The sequence below is a fragment of the Acinonyx jubatus genome, chromosome C1 (genome assembly GCF_027475565.1).
Source record: "Acinonyx jubatus isolate Ajub_Pintada_27869175 chromosome C1, VMU_Ajub_asm_v1.0, whole genome shotgun sequence".
Taxonomy (NCBI): Eukaryota; Metazoa; Chordata; class Mammalia; order Carnivora; family Felidae; genus Acinonyx; species Acinonyx jubatus.
The window spans coordinates 30979747-30998001 of record NC_069381.1 but is presented as its reverse complement, the minus strand read 5'-3'; the positions used below and the strand labels follow the sequence as shown (position 1 = coordinate 30998001).

General features: G+C 42.3%; 1 protein-coding gene across 6 annotated transcripts; it reads right to left on the bottom strand.

Annotated features, from left to right (window-relative positions):
* Nucleotides 1-229: 229 nt before the first annotated feature.
* ZFP69 (ZFP69 zinc finger protein) lies at nucleotides 230-17798 on the bottom strand. Of its 6 annotated transcripts, none has more exons than XM_053212195.1 (6): nucleotides 17053-17798; nucleotides 15577-15735; nucleotides 14179-14264; nucleotides 8494-8620; nucleotides 8074-8172; nucleotides 230-2877 (listed from the first exon to the last, which is right to left on the bottom strand). In XM_053212195.1, the coding sequence occupies exons 1-6, from the start codon at nucleotides 17078-17080 to the stop codon at nucleotides 1745-1747; spliced, it is 1632 nt and encodes a 543-aa protein (XP_053068170.1). In that variant the 5' UTR covers nucleotides 17081-17798; the 3' UTR covers nucleotides 230-1744. The 6 variants fall into 6 exon arrangements, with proteins under 6 accessions (XP_053068170.1, XP_053068176.1, XP_026915344.2 ...); XM_053212201.1 differs by having other exon boundaries at nucleotides 8074-8169; XM_027059543.2 differs by having other exon boundaries at nucleotides 15577-16051; nucleotides 17053-17797.
* Between the last annotated feature and the right edge of the window lie 457 nt (nucleotides 17799-18255).

The following is an 18255-nucleotide window of genomic DNA, read 5'->3' as shown; positions in this document are numbered from 1 at the left end:
ATCCCTCTAATAACACCCCCACATTGAGGCTTAAAAAGCCCCAACTGATTTGTTATTTGACCAAAGAGTCTCAACTAATCTACTCTGTTTAGAGCCCATATAGGAAGGAGGAAAATGGGACATGGAACTATAAAGTAGCAACAGCTATAATGGAAAATCTAAGTGCCAGGCTTTGGTTTATAACCTTAGTGGATGGAGGTGAGGGTAAATCGATTAACATTTCACAGAATTACTCACTAAAACTTTAATAAACATTTACCAGATTGAAAAATGAGCATGTACAAAACCATGTGGCCCCGATCGTGGTGCTCAGCTTTCACAACATAAGCAATGTTAATTAATAGTTTCATTAATCAATGCTTATTAGACAGTCATGCCCTACCTCTTTTCTCTCTTCCTCCATGTATTAACTATAACTTGCTAACTTAACCATCCGGTAAAATGCTGTGGTTGATCATCCATAGTACACCCTGCCATCTTAAGTCTCCCGACTCAATTATCAGTGTTCCTCCATTCCATCAGAGGGGTTGCAGCCAAGATTTGACTTGCTAAGATAGGTGGATTGGTCTCTTTAAAGGGACTCTCATTGATCAGGCAGCTCCAGCCTAGAGGTCAAGGACTGGAGCAGTTGGTGGAAAGAGGGCTTCTCCTTTCCCAGCTGAGATTTTGGTAGGCTTGGCTATTGTTCAGTAAGATGCAGACTCCTCTCTGGCTCCAGGAATGGCAAGCAGCGCTCCTTCTGGGGATGCAGCTCAGCTGGTACTTCCACACTAGTTATTGAGACAAATGGATACTTCTTTGATGACTAACGGGGCTGTGGGTCCAGGACATGCTTCAGCATCAGGTGGCTCCTAGTCCTCTTGCTGGTGGGAAAGTAAACTGGCCCAACCTCTATGAAGGCCAGTTTGGCACTATCCATCATACAAGTGCACATACCCTCTAGTATAGAGACTCCAGTTCTTGGAATTTACCCTACACAAACACATGTGTAAGAAAGAAAAATGTGTAAGACTATTCATTGCAACAAAAGATTAGAAATCCAAAAGTCCATCATAGTGAACTGGCTAAATAAATTAAAGTACATTCAAACCACAGAACACCATGCAGTTATAAAAAAGAATGAGTAGGCACTTTATCTACTAATATGGAATGACCTCCATGATATATGGTTAAGTAATAAAAGTAATGTGCAGATATGTTTACATAGGAAGCTGCCATTTATGCTTAAAAAGAACTCTGCATATTCTCTTGGATACAAATAAAAAAGATCTCTTGAAGGGTGCATAAAAAGTTATAAAAATGGTTGCCTCTAAGGTAGAATTTGGTGGTGGATGTAGGAAAAGGATTTTCACTTATACAACTGTCTATGCCATTTGAATTTTATCAGATTTGTAAGTCTCCTCATTTAAAAAAAGTAAGTTACTTAAAAAACAGGGGTGATTTTTTTCAACAGTACTTCCCAAATGTTAGTCTGTAAATCAGAGAATGCCCATGGAGAATAATTCACCCTCCATGAAATCAGGTAACAATTATGTGTGCATCACAATCCTGAATTTAATTTAATCCTTTATTCTTAAGTACTTTGTATGGAGGTGTTAGTAGATAATAGTTATCAATGTACTATTTACACAACAGGCAATATTAAAGGCTGGTATCATTATATCAATTCCTCAAATTTGGAATCCTGGAATTTAAAAGCACTGATTTAGAGTTAGCTTTTGTTCTCATGCTGAATAATCTATTTTTACACATTATTTCGAAAGGCATTCCTCCTGTGTATTTCATGATGTCGACTAAGTGATGAATTATAGCTGAAGGCTTTTCCACATTCATTACATTCATAAGGCTTTTCTCCAGTATGGTGTCTCTGATGTTTCTTAAAGGATGAATCATGCCTGTAGGCTTTTCCACAGCGGTTGCATTCATATGCTTTCACTCCTGTATGAACAGTTTTATGGTTGCTAAGGTGTATCCTCTGTCTAAAGGCTTTCCCACATTCCTTACATTTGTAGGGTCTCTCCCCAGTATGGATTCTCTGGTGATGCGTTAGATACGCTCTATGACTAAAGGTTTTACAACACGCAGTGCATGCATAGGGCTTCTCCCCAGTGTGAATTCTTATATGTTCACTAAGGTGTCTAATCTGTCGGAAGGTTTTCCCACATTCATTGCACGTAAAGGGTTTCTCTCCAGAATGAGTTCTCAAATGCTGGATCAAGCTAATGTTCTGGCTGAAAGCTTTCTGACATTTATCACATACATAGGGTTTCTCTCCAGTGTGAGTTCTATGATGCTGATTAAGAGAAGAGCGATGCCTAAAGGCTTTGCCGCATTCTTCACATTCAAAGGGTTTCTCGCCAGTATGGATCCTCTGGTGTGTAGTAAGGGATGCACTTTGGCTAAACGCTCTTCCACATTCCTTACATCTGAAAGGTTTTTCACCAGTATGAATTCTCATGTGTTCAGTAAGATGAATGGGTTGTTTGAAGTTTTTTTCACATATATTACATTCATAGGTTTTTGTTCTTATGTAACTCGGATGATTTATCAAGTCTAATTTGTATTTATTCCTCTTTCTAGGTGTATCACATTTACGGTGCCTCTGTTCTATCGTAACATTTGAACTGACAATATTTTCCCTGAATTTGTTAGTTTCTTGGTCACTCTTCTTGTGGGTCAGGATGGCGTGTCTTATATCTCTTCCATGGGATTCCTGGTGCTCTTCTAACTCACCATCATATTTAGAGACTTTTCTCAATGTGGAGTAAATGACATCATCTCTCAGGAACCCTTCCATCATAATGCCATGATATAAGTGTTCCTGTGAAATCTCATTCTTTGAAGCTGATGTACTGGTTTCTGTTTTATTCTTCAAGTCTGAAAGAAATGGAAAAAACGCACATAACTCACATTCATTATGCTTCAAAAAATCAATTACTATAGTGGATATGGAATAGAGATTTAGAGAACTACACATATAAAACACATGAGACTTTGATTACATTTGACCCTTGAACAACATGGGGGTTGGGATATCAACCTCAACACAGTAAAAAAAATCCATGTATAACTTCTGATTCCCATCGAAACTTATCTACTAATAGCCTACTGTTGACTAGAAGCCTCACCAGTAAATCAATTAACACTTACTTTTTATGTTATGTGTATCATATACTAGATTCTTACAATAAAGAGAAAAGAAAATGCACTGTAAAAAAATCCACATATAGGGGTGCCTGCGTAGCTCAGTTGGTTAAATGTTTGACTCTCGATTTTGGCTCATATCATGATCTCACAGTTCAAGAGATCGAGTCCTGTGTTGGGCTCTGCACTGACAGCATGCAGCCTGCTTGGAAGTATCTCTCTCCCTCTGTCCCCACACACACCCCCGCCCCCGCTTGTGTTCTCTCTCAAAATAAATAAACATTTAAAAAAGCTGACAAATCATTTCATTAAAAAGAAAAACTCCAGGGGTGCCTAAGTGGCTCAGTCTGTTGAGCGTCCAACTTTGGCTCAGGTCATGATCTCATGATTGATGGGTTTGAGCCCCACATCAGGCTCTGCGCTGACAGCATGGAGCCTGCTTTGGATTTTCTGTCTCCCTTGCTCTCTGCCCCTCCCCCACTCACCCCCTACCTTTCTAAAATAAATATTAAAAAAAAATCCACATATAATAGGTGGACACATGCAGTTCAAACCAGTGTTGTTCAAGGTCAATTGCACATTTAAAAATGGTTATGCAACATGGGGAGGTAATGGGAAGTTAAGAAACAGTAAATAAGGTAAATGTGTGATTTTATACAGAGAGTAAAATTTGAGCACTTCAGACATGCTCTAATACTAAATAATGAAATTTCAGAGCTATGTCTTAAGAATATCTTTTCTTGACAACTACTTTTAGAAAACAATCTCAGAAAGATAAAAAGATGTCCCTCTCCCCACACCAGCAGGAGATGCTCATTCAAAAACTAAGGTCTGAACTAAGAACTTTCATGAAAACATTAAGCTTTTATCGAAACTTGTATTAATATTTGCTTTGTTCTATTTCCTGTGGTTATTAATCTGTCCCTAGAAATGTTATTTATACAAAGGAGACTTGTAAGAAACCCAAACTGCTATATTACTATTATTGCTATGTTCTCTGAAAATATCTTTTAATCTCTACAGTTTTGACTGGGTTTTTTGATAATCTGTTATACCCATTACTAATATTTCAACTGATACATCTTCATTCTTGAAAAGTATAACTTTTTGTAAGATTTTTCGGTCAACACAAAAGGATCAATAGTACTTCCAAATTCTTAATGAGTAAAGGCAATAATAGAGTCTATGTTGTGTAGGCTTCTGATTCTGGTCCTGAAAATGGGAGGTGGAAGAAAAGAAGACAGAGCAAGAGAGAAGAAGCCTTCTATGTCATGTCCCCTTTCCCAATTCAATATCCAGGCCTGAAGGACCAAACTACAGAAGAAGAGATTTTTAACATTTTTTAAAAAATTTTTTTTTCAAAGTTTATTTATTTTTTTGGGGACAGAGAGAGATAGAGCATGAACAGGGGAGGGGAAGAGAGAGAGAGAGGGAGACACAGAATTGGAAACAGGCTCCAGGCTCTGAGCCATCAGCCCAGAGCCTGACGCGGGGCTCGAACTCACGGACTGCGAGATCGTGACCTGGCTGAAGTCAGACGCTTAACCAACTGCGCCACCCAGGCGCCCCGAGATTTTTAACATTTTTAAAAAAATGTTTATTTCTTTAAAAAAATTTTTTTAACTTTTATTTATTCTTGAGAGAGAGACAGAGTACAAGCCAGGGAGGGGGAGAGAGAGAGAGGGAGACACAGAATCTAGAAGCAGGCTCCAGACTCTGAGCTGACAGCACGGAGTCTGATGCGGGGCTCAAACTCATGAATTGTGAGATCATGACCTGAGCCGAAGTTAGAAGCTTAACCGAGTGAGCCACCCAGGTGCCCCAAAATGTTGATTTATTTTGAGAGAGAAAACACATGCATGATGGGGCAGTGTCAGAGAGAGAGACGGAGAGAGAATCTCAAGTGGGCTCTGCGTGGACAGGGCACAATCTCACAAACTATGAGATCATGAACTGAGAGGAAATCAAAAAGTCCAATGGATAACCAACTGAACCAGCCAGGCATTCCAAGAATTTAACTTTGAATGAAGTTGTGAGTTTTTGTTATTGCAGTAAACTAAAATGTTTTAGTAAAATCAAACTGTTCTTATTATTTAAAGCGACTGGAAAATCTAAATGAAATTCATGGTAGCTCTTATTTTCATTATTATAAGCTGAAAAGAGAAAACCCAAGAGAATATATAAACAAATTATTGGAATTAATAATGGAATGAAACAAGATGACTAGCTATAGGATCAATATACAAATCCAACTGTTCTATTACTATACACCAGCAACAAACAGAAAACAATTTAAAAATATATACCATCAAAATAGCAAAATAAAAGGTCTTCAAGATGAATCTAACAAAAGAGATGCAATATGGACAAGACCTTTATATGGAAAATTCTGAAATTTTATTAAAAAAGAAAAAGTTAGGAAATACTAATGAATGCAGCAATATACCCTGTTTCTAGCTAGTAACACTCAATATCATAATATTAATTCTCCCCAAAGTTGACCTATAAATTCAATTCTCTTCCAATCAAAACACCACCAGAGTATTTGCATGTGTGTGGGTGTGTGTGAAATTTCATGCATTCATTATATAATTTGCATGGAAGAGCAAGGGGCTAATAATGAGGACAATTTTGAAGAACAAAGTGGGAGAACTACCTTGACCACATATGAGTTTCACTATGAAATACAGTGATTACAACAGCTTGGCATTACAGTAGGGCTAGAAGAGAAAAATGGAACAGAATACAGTGCCCAGAACAGACACAAGTATATAAGGAAACTTGATAGGTAACAGAGTGGTATTAACTATTAAATACATGGTTCCTGGACTGATTATCCATGTGGAAAAGGTCCTCACCTCACACTACACATAAAATAATTCTAGGTGAATTAACTCTAAATATGAAAAGCCAAACTTAAAAATATAAGATGATATATACATCCTTTCTATAGATCAAGAAAAAAAAAACAGAACTGGCAAAGTAATTTACGTAAGAGAAATCTAGATGGTCAATAGACATGAAAAGTATGCTCCCCTTGCTAATAATGAGGAAAATGAAAGAAACGGTAAGATACCATATTCACCCACAAATTTACAATAATTTTAAAGTTTGACAAAACCAAGTGTTGACAAAGATGCTGCACTCTGGAAAGTCTTAAGGCTTGCCGAGGGGAGGTACATATTGGTGCAACTGCTTTGAAGAGCAAGCTGGTAATATCAAACAAAACGAAGGTGTATATACTCCATGACCCAACAGTTTTGCTTCCACATTGCAGAGAAATACTTGCAGGTGTACACAAGAAGACATGTACAGGAAGACTTACTGCATCTTGGTAACCCCCAAATTTAGAAACAATGTATCTATTAACAGGAAAATAAATAAATTTATTTATTTATTAGTTCAACAGAAATAACTAGAAGAAGATGGATAAATATCAATTGTGTTGACTGAGAAAAGCAAGTAGAAGTATATACACCATTTATTTAAAGAATAAAAACCTGGGTGGCTCAGTTGGTTGGGCGTCTGACTTCAGCTCAGGTCATGATCTCACAGTTCATGGGTTCAAGCCCCACACTAGACTCTGTGCTGACAGCTCAGAGCCTGGAGTCTGCTTCAGATTCTGTGCCTCCCTCTCTCTCTTTGCCCCTCTCCTGCTTGTGCTCTCTCTCTCTCAAAAATAAATAAATAAACTTAAAAAAAAAACATGCAAAATAATACCAAATATTGTTCCAGGATATACACACACAGTGAAAGTATGAAGACATATAGGAGAATGACAATATTTAAACTTTGAAAAGTTGGTTATTTAAAAAAAATTTTTTAATCTTTATTTATTTATTAAAAAAATTTTTTTTAATGTTTTATTTATTTTTGAGACAGAGAGAGACAGAGCATGAACGGGGAGGGGCAGAGAGAGACGGAGACACAGAATCGGAAGCAGCTTCCAGGCTCTGAGCCATCAGCCCAGAGCCTGACGTGGGGCTCGAACTCACGGACCGCGAGATCGTGACCTGAGCTGAAGTCGGACGTTTAACCGACTGAGCCACCCAGGCACCCCAATCTTTATTTATTTTTGAGAGAGAGAGAGACAGAGCACGAGCAGGAAAGAAATAGAGACAGGGAGAAACAGAATCCAAAGTAGGTTCCAGCTTCTGAGCTGTCAGCACAGAGCCCAACACGGAGCTCGAACTCATGAACTGCGAGATCATGACCTGAGCCGAAGTTGGATGCTCAACTGAGTCACCTAGTTGTCCCCGAAAAATTGGTTATTTTAAAAGGTAAAAGGGGAATAGCAGGACTTCAACTCTTTTTTCTTAACCTAGGTGGAAGCTACATAGAAATTTGTTATAATGTTCTCTATGCCTTTCTGAACACCTAAAATATTTCATAATAAAGCAAAGTTTAAGGAGATGGTTAAAGGCCACTTAATTGTCCTGTGGCAATTTCTCTTGCAAGAATTTTCATACAGTTGTTACAAAAAATACAAAAGGTAGATAAATAAGTTAAAAAGAGAGTGAGAATCAAAGCTGAAATTGTAAAATGAAAATTGGTGGAAAGTGGAAACAGAATGGAAGAGAGAAAATTAAAGATCTATCGAATGCAGTGAGCCCTGAAAAGAGATGTGTTTTCCGTGAAGAGAGACCATGTACATCTGACTGCTCAGAGAAAGGCGCTTTCGATTTGCAGAGTTCAGGATACTGAAGAAAAGAGGAAAAGTCAAGTTCAACCTAAATTAAGACAAAACTCCCTGCCCTCCAACTCCAGAGAGCCTTTGCAAGGTGAGGTGAAGGAAAGGGATGATGGAGGGAGGGGTGACGTCAGGTTTAGTGCATGCCCAGTCCACTGACTTCAGCCTTCCCCACAGCCTGGGGAGACTTCGGGGACTCTGGCCTACATATTAAAAGGTACTATCTGACTTGGTCTCACCTGAACTGGGATCTCCTGGGCCTTCTTTCTCTGTCATCCATGGCTCTTGTCCTTTCTCCAACTGGGATATCACACTAGGTTTAGAAAGTTGATATCCTGCTTATAAAGTAAAAAAACAAAAACAAAAACCAAACAAACAAACAAAAACCAGAGTATGAATGTTTACACTGAGTTCTAAGAACATCCCCAGAATTCTTTCTAGTCCTCTGGCAGTCAGGGTCTCTGAAGATGGAAAGGGACACCACAGAATGTCTTTCTATTCTCACTCTAACAAGTAAAGCGGTTCCCCCAAGGAATGAGACATCTCTAATACAGAACTCAAGGCCAAACTCGAAGGAATCCACAACATTTGATAATTTGGAATTAATGACTTTCCTGTAACAGACAGGTTTTCTGGGTGAATGTTCTGCCCATCCTTACCCACTGACAGCAGGTTCCCATAGTTCTCCAGCATCACCTCCCGGTATAGATTCCGGTGAGCAAGGGGCAGTTGTCCCCACTCCTCCTGGGTAAAGTCCACAGATATGTCCTTGAAAGTCAGCAGTTCCTAGAATATCAAATATATTCCTTTTCAGACAAAGACCACCTCCATCAAGGTCCAAGGAGTTCTGACAGTATTCTAAGTTCTGAGAGATTTTAAACTAGTTTTACTGGCAGCCTCCTCTGGATGTGTTTGAAGATCCTCTGGAGATTACCATAAATACATAGAAAAACACAAGGTCATATGGGCCTTAGAAAAAAATTAAGCAGGATAAGGAAGAAACAGGGAGAACCACATGAAGGTAGAGGAGGATCTTTTATGCAAGGTGGTTGGGGAAGGCCTCTCTAAAAGGGTGAGATTTGACCACAGACATGAATTCAGTGAGGGAGATCTATGTGGGAATCTGAGGGAAGAGCATTCCAGGCAGGTACAAAGGACCTAAAGTGAGAGCATCCTTGGCTTATCTGAGGAACAGGAGAGTGAACAGCATCACTGGTGGCAGGTTGGTGAAGGGAACAGGAGGAGAGGAGGACAGAGGGGCCAGAGGGAGAGACAGAGAGGCTTTCAGCAATTATTGTCACAAAACCAATGTACTGCTACTGAGCTTAAATCCTGGGGCTCATTGAACTGGAGTTCAATGCAAAGATGAACAAAACTGGAACTGTAGTCTAACCCCATCCTACCTCAAATACTTGAAGAGATAATAAAGATCAGCCCCCCAGCAGTGGTGGCATGGGTGTTTGTAGTTGGGTTAGTCAGAAGTGAACTCAATCAAATAAAAGCTGTGTCTCAGCCAGAGCTCAGCCACAGCTCTAGGGAAAATATGAATAATCAGTCCCTCACTTTAACCACCAGAGGAAAGGACTTAGTCTTTTGTAAATAAACAAATGACACACATATGTGTATAGACACACACACACGTGTATGTATACATATATATGTGTGTACATGTGGATGTGCGCACATATATAGTTCATCCCCCACTATTTTTTTTTTAAGTTTATTTTGAGAAAGAGTGCGTGTGCGTATGAACAGGGGTGGGGCAGAGAGAGGAGACAGAGAATCCAAAGCAGGCTTTGTGTGCACTGTCAGCACAGAGCCTGATGTGGGACTCAACCTCATGAACTGTGAGATCATGACCTGAACTGAAATCAAGTGTCCCTCCCACGCCTAACTGACTGAGCCACCCAGGCATCCCTCCCCACTGTTCTTCAATACCCAATATCTCAACTACTAGAAAAAACTGTTACACATGTGAAGAAGGAGGAAAATGTGACCTATAATTAAGAAAATAAAAGGGCACCTGGGTGGCTCAGTCGGTTAAGTGTCCGACTTCAGCTCAGGTCATGATCTCACGGTTTGTGAGTTCGAGCCCCGCATCAGGCTCTGTGTTGACTGCTCAGAGCCTGGAGCCTCCTTCGGATCTGTGTTTCCTTCTCTCTCTGCCCCTCCCCCCTCACACTCTGTCTCTCTCTCAAGAATAAATAAACATTAAAAAAATTTTAAAAAAAAGAAAAGAAAAGAAAAATCAATAGAAGCAAGCCCACAGGTGACTAAGTCTTTGGAATTAGCAGACAAGAAGTTTAAAGAAATTATTAAAATATGTTAAAAAATTTACAATAAAATATGAATACAGTAAGTGAAAACACGGGGGTAACTAAGAGGAGAGACTGAGAGAAATGCTGAAGAACTAAATGAAAATTCTACAAATGAAAAATACAGTATCAGAAAAATCCATTAAATGGCCTTAATGGCAGCAGAATGGCCTGAATGGCCCGATGAAGACAAGATCCATGAAACTTAAGATAGGTCAATAGATATCATTCAAATTGAAGCACCAAGAGGGAAAAAAGACCAAGAGGGAAAAAAGACTTGGGATAATACCAAGTGGTTTAATAATATATATAATTAGAATCTCAGAAGAAGATAAAAGAATGGGCAGAAAAAATATTTGGAGAAATAAAGGCTGAAAATTTTCCAAATTTGATGGAAAAAAATCAAGCCACAGATCTAAACTCAGCAAACCCCCAAAATAATAAATTCAAAGAAAACCAGCCCGACACACATCACAGTAAAACTGCTGAAGAGCAACGATAAAAGATCATGAAGGTAGCCAAAACAAGGTAGGAAAAGGAGGAACAAAAAAACCCACAAGTTGGTATAAAACAAACAGAAAGGCAGGTCACCTATAGGGAAATGATAGTAACAGCTGACTTCTCATTCCAAACGATACAAGCTAAAAGATCATGGAACACTTGTAAAGTGCTTAAAAGAAAAAAGTCACCCTAGAGCTCTCTATCCAGTAAAAGATCCTCAAATAGAAGACAACAGAAAGACATCTTTAGATCAGCAAAAGCTGTGAGAATTCGTCAGAACACCCACACTACAAGAAACGTTGAACGACTTTCTTCTGGTTGAAGGGAAATGATGCCAGGCAGAAACTTGGAATTAAAAGAAGGAATGAAGACTGCAAATTGGTAATTATGTGGATGGTTATGAAAAGAACTTTTTTTTTTCCTTTTCTTAATTTCTTAAAAACTATTTACTGCTAAAACCAAAAATAAGAACAGGGGCACCTAGGTGGCTCAGTTGGTTAAGCATCTGACTCTTGATTTCAGCTCAGGTCAGGATCTCTCAGTTTATGAGTTCGAGCCCCAAGTCAGGCTCCTCACTGAGTGTGGAGCCTGCCTGGGATATTTTCTCTCTCTCTCTCTTTCTTTCTTTCTTCCTTTCTCTCTCTCTCCCTCCCTCCCTCCCCTGCTCATGCTTGCCTTCTCTCACAAAACAAGTGAACTTTTAAAAAACAAAAATAGGAACGATGTACTGTGGGGTTTTAATGTGTAAAGTGAAATATATGATGACAATATACAAACAATGGGGAAGAGTAAATGGAAATACGGGGCTTCCATGCCATATGTGAAACAGTATAATATTAATTCAACTGTGATATGTTAAAAACACATATTATAACGGTCAGAGCAACCACCACAAGCAAATAAAACAAGTATAGCTAAAAAGTCATCAGAGGGCATAAAGTAGAATACTAAAACACTATGCAATCCAAGAGGAAGCAGAAGAGGAACAAAGAAACAAAAATGGGTGAACAGCAAAGAGTAAGAATATACATTTAAATCCCACTGTATCAATGATTATGGTAACTGTAAATGCACTAAACAAGCAAGACACAGCTATATCTAAGGTCATACTTTAAGTATAAAGATACAGATAGGTCAAAAGTAAAAGAACTGAAAAAACTATACCATACAAATAATAACTAGAACAACAGTGGAGGAACTATAATAAATCAGACAAAAGTGGGCTTAGGAGAAGGAATATTACTTGCCATAAAGAAGAGACATCTCATGATGATAAAGTGTCAGTTCATCAAGAAGACAACAATACTACTTGTTAATGTATCTCATAACAGAACTCGAAATAGAGCAGAACTGACAGAACTGAAGGAAGATATAGACAAAACCACGACAGATTTCAACATTCCTTTCTCAGTAACTGATACAAGTGGACAATAATGCATCAAGGATACAGATTTGAACCATCTATCTGTCAACGTAATGGACATTTATAGAACTCTATACCTATCAACTGCAGAATATACATTCTGTTTTAAACTTTTTATTTTGAGGTCGTTATAGATTCCCATGCACTTATAAGAAATAACAAAGAGAGGCGCCTGGGTGGTTCAGTCAGATAAGCATCTGACTTCAGCCCAGGTCATGATTTCACGGTTCCTGGGTTCGGATTCTGTGTCTCCCTCTCTCTCTGCCCCTCCCCGGCTTGCTCGTGTGTGCTCTCTCTCGCGCTCTCTCTCTCTCTCTCAAAAGTAAATAAACATTGAAAGAAAGAAAGAAAGAAGAAAGAAAGAAAGAAAGAAAGAAAGAAAGAAAGAAAGAAAGAAAGAAAAAAAGGAAAGGAAAGGAAAGGAAAGGAAAGGAAAGGAAAGAAAAGAAAAGAAAAGAAAAGAAAAGAAAAGAAAAGAAAAGAGAAAAGAAAAGAAATAAAAAAGAAAAGAAAAAAGAAATAACAAAGAGAAGCCATGTACCCTCTACTGGGAGCAAAGCAAAGTTCTGATTGGAAAGGAGCCAGAGGGAACTTTCTGAGATGGTGGAAATGGTGTATATTTTGATTACATGGTATATACACATGTCAAAATAGAACTACACATTTTCGGGGTGCCCAGGTGGCTCAGTTGGTTGAGTGTCTGATTCTTGATCTGAGCTCATGTCATTATCTCACAGTTCTTGGATTGAATCCCACGTTGGGTTCTATGCTGACAGCACAGAACTGGTCCCTGCTTGGGATTCTCTCTCTGCCCCTCCCCCACTCATGCTCGCTTGCTTGCTCTCTCTCTCTCTCTCTCTCAAGATAAATAAAAAAACTTAAAAAAAAAAAAACTATACAGGGGTGCCTGGGTGGCTCAGTTGGTTAAGCATCCGTCTTTGGTTCAGGACATGACCTCACAGTTCATTGGTTTGAGCCTCACGTCGGGCTCTGTGCTGACAGCTCTGAGCCTGGAGCCTGCTTCGGATTCTGTGTCTCCCTCTCTCTCTGCCCCTCTCCCGCTCACACACTCTCTCTCTCAAAAATAAACATTAAAAATTTAAAAAAAGTTAATTCTTTTCCCAGCACTAAGAATACCATCAGTTTTTGATATATGTCAAGAAATGAGGAATTCCAGATAAGTAGAATATAGAGATAACTCTTTAAATAGACTATTACTCCTTATTCTTATTGCTTCTTCCTTATTACTGTAAATACCTTTGAAATGCATTCAATCCTAGAAAAATATTAGCATCTGAATCAGCGGAGGAAACTGGGATTGTAAACAGCTGAAAAAACCTGCCCCATTACCAAGCAAGTAAATACTTAGAGATAATTTCAGATCCTGTACCATCTAATTACAGAACCCAAGTCATTTTCACTTAAAACCCTCCTGCCGTCGGATAATATTTCATTTTGAATAGTCTTCCTTTCTCAGTCATTCTACAATTTTTCTCCTGTCTTCCCTATGCTTCCAGTCGACAGTGAGGACACCCTGTAATAACTGTCCATTTGTCTAGCGTGTGTGTGCTATGTGGCCACACCATTTCTTCCCCACTCACTTCTCCTTTGGTTTGATCTCTACTCCTAATACTATACTACGGGTCACCACATGAAGTCCACCAGCGAAATGGGTACATCGCCTAAGAATGTCAGAAGGTTCTTGTCACTTTACGAAGTTTGCTTTTGAGTAAAAATACTCAAAAAAGAAAGTTGACGTGTATCTGAGACCCCAAGTGGCATCTATTTGTTTTTAGGGGCTGGAATTCTAGCATTCATTTCTCTCTCTCTACAGAAATTAGCACAATGTTAAATCAAGATGTTGGCCACAAACAAGAGTTACAAGGAGGGAAGCCACCATGAGTAGGGGAATCGCCACCACTGCAGCCCAGTTTTCTGTACAAGAGCAACCTGCACAGAGTTCCCTATGTTGAATCTGTTAGCCCCACACTAACAAACACCTCCAAACTCCTCACTCCAAAAAAAAAAAAAAAAAAAAAAAGGCGAGTTACAGCCTTGAAAACCAAGCAGCAGGTCCAAGAAAATGAAAGGAAAACCCAACCCACCTGGGATTCTGCTGCTGGAGGCCCAGAGGTGACTTCAGCCTTCAAACTTTCTCCCTGGGTCTCCTCAGCATCCTGAGAGAGCAGAGCTAAAGAAGGAAAAGAGCCATGAGGTTTATATCTCCCCAAATCCCCCAAATAGAAAAACTGCCTGCAGACCTGCTGAACAGGCTCCTCTCTCAAAACATTCACAGAGAGGGACATTTCGAGCAACTCAGAGCAGAGGGGGGGGGGGGGGCTCCTTAATAAGCAGGGTCTGCAGTGCACTGCTTTGAGCATTAATACTTCCCAAAGGGCAACACTGGTCCAAAAGCTCAGACCAGGCCACTCCTCTGTTCAAATGTTTCTGGTTAAGAAAGAAAATCCAAACCTTTCCCATGGACATCAGGCCCTCTACAACTCGCCTAAAACACATTTCCCCAAGTGTTAGTTTTCGCTAGCCACCATCCTTTATCCATTGTACACATACACTGACCACATTCTTAGGCCTCAGACTCGACTGGTTCCCATTCTCTGAACCACTCTTCGAGGCACTCATTTCTGTATCCTTTTCCCAAATCTTCTACAAAAAAATGGAAGACCTCTTTCAAGGCCCAATTCAGTGCTATCTGCTTTGTGAAAATCTCTCCAATAAATATAATCAGAAGAATGTTTCCAGTCTTTTGGCTTCCCAAAGAAATTTACCATAGCACTTTCTTAGGCTACCTTCTATTATTTTGCTCGGGGAATGTGTCTGTCTCCATCAATTAATAATAAGCACTGGAGACCATTATTCATTTTTCCATCGGTCAAGATGCTTTAGCAAAATCCCTGCCTCATGCCGCTAGCTTACACATACCGGCTGAACTTGAAACGTTAAAGGTGTGACCTAAGAGATCATGTGAGACACACGAATTCCTCTGTCCATCTATCTATCCAACCAGACCACCAGATAATGTATAATCTTGGACATTTCCCCCTGACCTCCTGGAAATCGAGAGTCACCAAGTAGGTCATTCCTTCCTCTCAGAACTACTTGTGGAAAACACTGGCTTTGGGCCAAAATGCCCAAAACTTATGAAGGAAAACCTTGGGGGGGCTTTAAGGAGTAGAAGCCTTTGACCCCACTGTCTGTGACAATCACAATACCCGGGAGCCGCTGGTGGGGAACACTGTATTGTCCTCCTGTTTCATGCTTTATCCGGGAACTGGAGATGGGGGCAGCGTGGAGCACATGGCACAAGGAGCTGAGAGCCCAACATCTGCCCTCATAGCTATCCTCGCACCAAAAGCCACAAGCACGAACCCCAGAGACCTGCTTTCCTCCAATTTTCTCCCCAAGAGACACCTCAATGAAATGGGTACCTATCCTTTCACACACGAATTGAGAATTCTGCTTTCCCTTCATCAGTCTACTCTCACCTCCTCCTTCAAACATCTTCGTTACATCCTCCCACAGGGGTGCCCCCTCCTTGGCCTTCTTTGGATGGCGCAACTTCACCCAGGTGCTGGCCTCCGTGGGCAGGGTGATCAGGAGCTGCTGTAGCATGACGATGCCCACCCAACCGGGCGTGTCCACTTCTGGTGACGAAAGTGCCAGAATCTCTGCTGAGAGGCTTCACAGGTATACGGTCTCCTCTGACCACAATCTCCCGCCCCCAGAACTTTGGTTTGTCCCTGCAGCACCAGAACCCGGGAGTTCCTAGAGGCTGATGTGACCTTAACAACTCTGAAAAACTGACTTCTCTCTTAAATTAAGGAGTGCCTCCTTAGGAGGCAGCCAGTTGAGCAGTTTGGAGTGCATGCCTCTATAGTCTTCTAGAGGAGCAAAAGACAGAAGAGGAGGGATCCAGAAGCACTGACCGCACATCCAGAACTCGAGGAAATATATTTTAAACTGCAAAAGATCCGAAAATAAAGATTTGGCATCAACGTGGGAATAAGTATAATCAGTGTTCTTGGATGTGGCTGTCTCCCGGTTCCATACCCACATCCATAAACAGCCAAAAAGGTATAAAAACAAGCATAGACCCTGTCTTGACTTCCCTCCCAGTAAGCTGCACCCATCTTCTGCCTGGATACAGACTTAGTGGAGTTAAGAGGGCAAGCTTTGAATTCAGACAGTTTAGGTGAGAATCCCGACACTTGTACTTAAAAGTTCTAAGACACTCGAACTCTCTGGAGCTTCAGTTTCTTCATCTATAAAATGGGAATAACAATTGTACTTTATAGGGCTGTAATATTAATTGAAACAATGTCAAGGATACAGAAAACCCTTTATAATAAATATTGCTATACAATTTTTGCTTTACCACAGCATTATCTTTTCCAGCTACTTTTAAAAACAATTAGAGATCTACATTTAAAGTTCATTGCAAGTGTCAGAAGTGATGGAATAATCACACAGCTGCATTTTCACCTGACCAAACAGCAACAGGTACATTCCCCAACCACGCAGATGCCCAGCAGCGGGCAAGTCCTTTTGGCCTGTGAAGATGCCTCCTGATTTCAGAAATGTTAAAACTGGGGGAGGGGGATGGGTTCAGATGGAGGAAATACAGCACTTCGAGTATCATCAGGACTACTGCACAAGTGTTTGCAACAGGGAAATCCGGAAACAACTCAAATCTATCATCTCATCCAAAGCCCCCCGCATCTGAGCAGGTGCCTCCACAGCCACCTGGTCCAGCGTTAACTGGGGCCCCGCGCGTAGACCGAGCTCCGTATAACGGGAGCTGGCCCAACTTTTTGAAGTTTGCAAGGAAGGGTATGTAGCTTACGGGCTCCCCCCACCGGGCCCCAAGCTGTGCCCGCTGCAGAGAAAGGAGCTGCATCCTGCAGGACGGAGCATGTGGAAATATCCTGCCCCGGAATACATAAAAGTAAACGTCTAGTTACCAAAGTGGGGAAACTTTCGAAGCAGCATTTGGAAGCTGCCGCTCCTCACTGCTCCCGGCCGTGCCTTCCCGGGACGGAGGCTGCACACCCGCGCATCCTCCCACTCACCAGCTCGGCCCCGGACGCTGCTGGGACCAAGGACGCGGCCGCGAGAGCGCTCGCTCCCGAGGCTTTCGGCGCCACAGGGTGTCTCTTCAGAGGACCGGGCGGTAGCGGATTTTGTTCTTCCCCCGCCTTCGTAGACCGCATGCCCCGCTCACCGACGATTCTCCAAAGCACGCCCAGCGTTCCCGCAGGCTTCCTTCGGGAGCCCGCGGACCTCGGCCTCCGCCCCGGATGCGGGGCTTTTCCCGGTGCCCCCGGGGAGCCTGTCTAGGGCCGGCCGCCGCACCGCATCTCTCCGCCGCCTTCCCAGGCGGCCTTCCGCGGCCGCGCTCCGGGGCGCGGGGCTCCGCGGGCCGCAGTGGGAGGGCTGTCCTGACCCCGCTTCCCGCAGACGCGCGCGAGGATACACCTCGCGGGCACTCGCTCTGACGCCGGCCCGGCGGCGGCGGCAGCCGGCTCCACCCGCCGCCCCGCCTCGTGGGCCGCAGCCCGGCGTCGCCCGGGGCCTCCGTCCTCCCGCCGCGCCCCGCCGTCGCCCACGCCTCAGGTCGCCCCCCGCGCCGCCGGGCCCGCCCCGGGTCCGGCCACCCCACGCGGCCGCGCAGCCCCCCGCCCAGCGCGCGCGCCTTCCGGCGGCCCGCACGCCCAGCTGCCGACTCCGCCCACGAGGGGCCGCCCCGTGCCCGCCCCCTCCCGGGAAGCCGGCGCACCCGAAAACCCGGCGCTGGAGCGGCGGAGCGCGCGCGGGCGCCCAGACCCCGGGGGCAGCGGCCAACCGGCCCACCGCGCGCGGGGCCAGGCGGCCTCTGGAGAGACCACTTGGAGTTGGAGAGACCTCCAACTCTTCCGTGGGGAAACCCCTTGTCATTCAGTCATTCATTCCTTCACCAAGTATCTTGAGTGCGTGTCGTCCGTCCTACATTGTTACAGGCTCTAAGCATATGGCAGTTATCAGAATGGTCCCTGCTTTTTTGGATCTTAATGCATGGGGAATTAAATAGATAATGTTACACAACAAAAATTCAACCCAGTACAGTTGAAGATCTAATTCGCTCTATTGATTCACGGAATGGGGTAGCATCCCCATCTGGCAAGTGG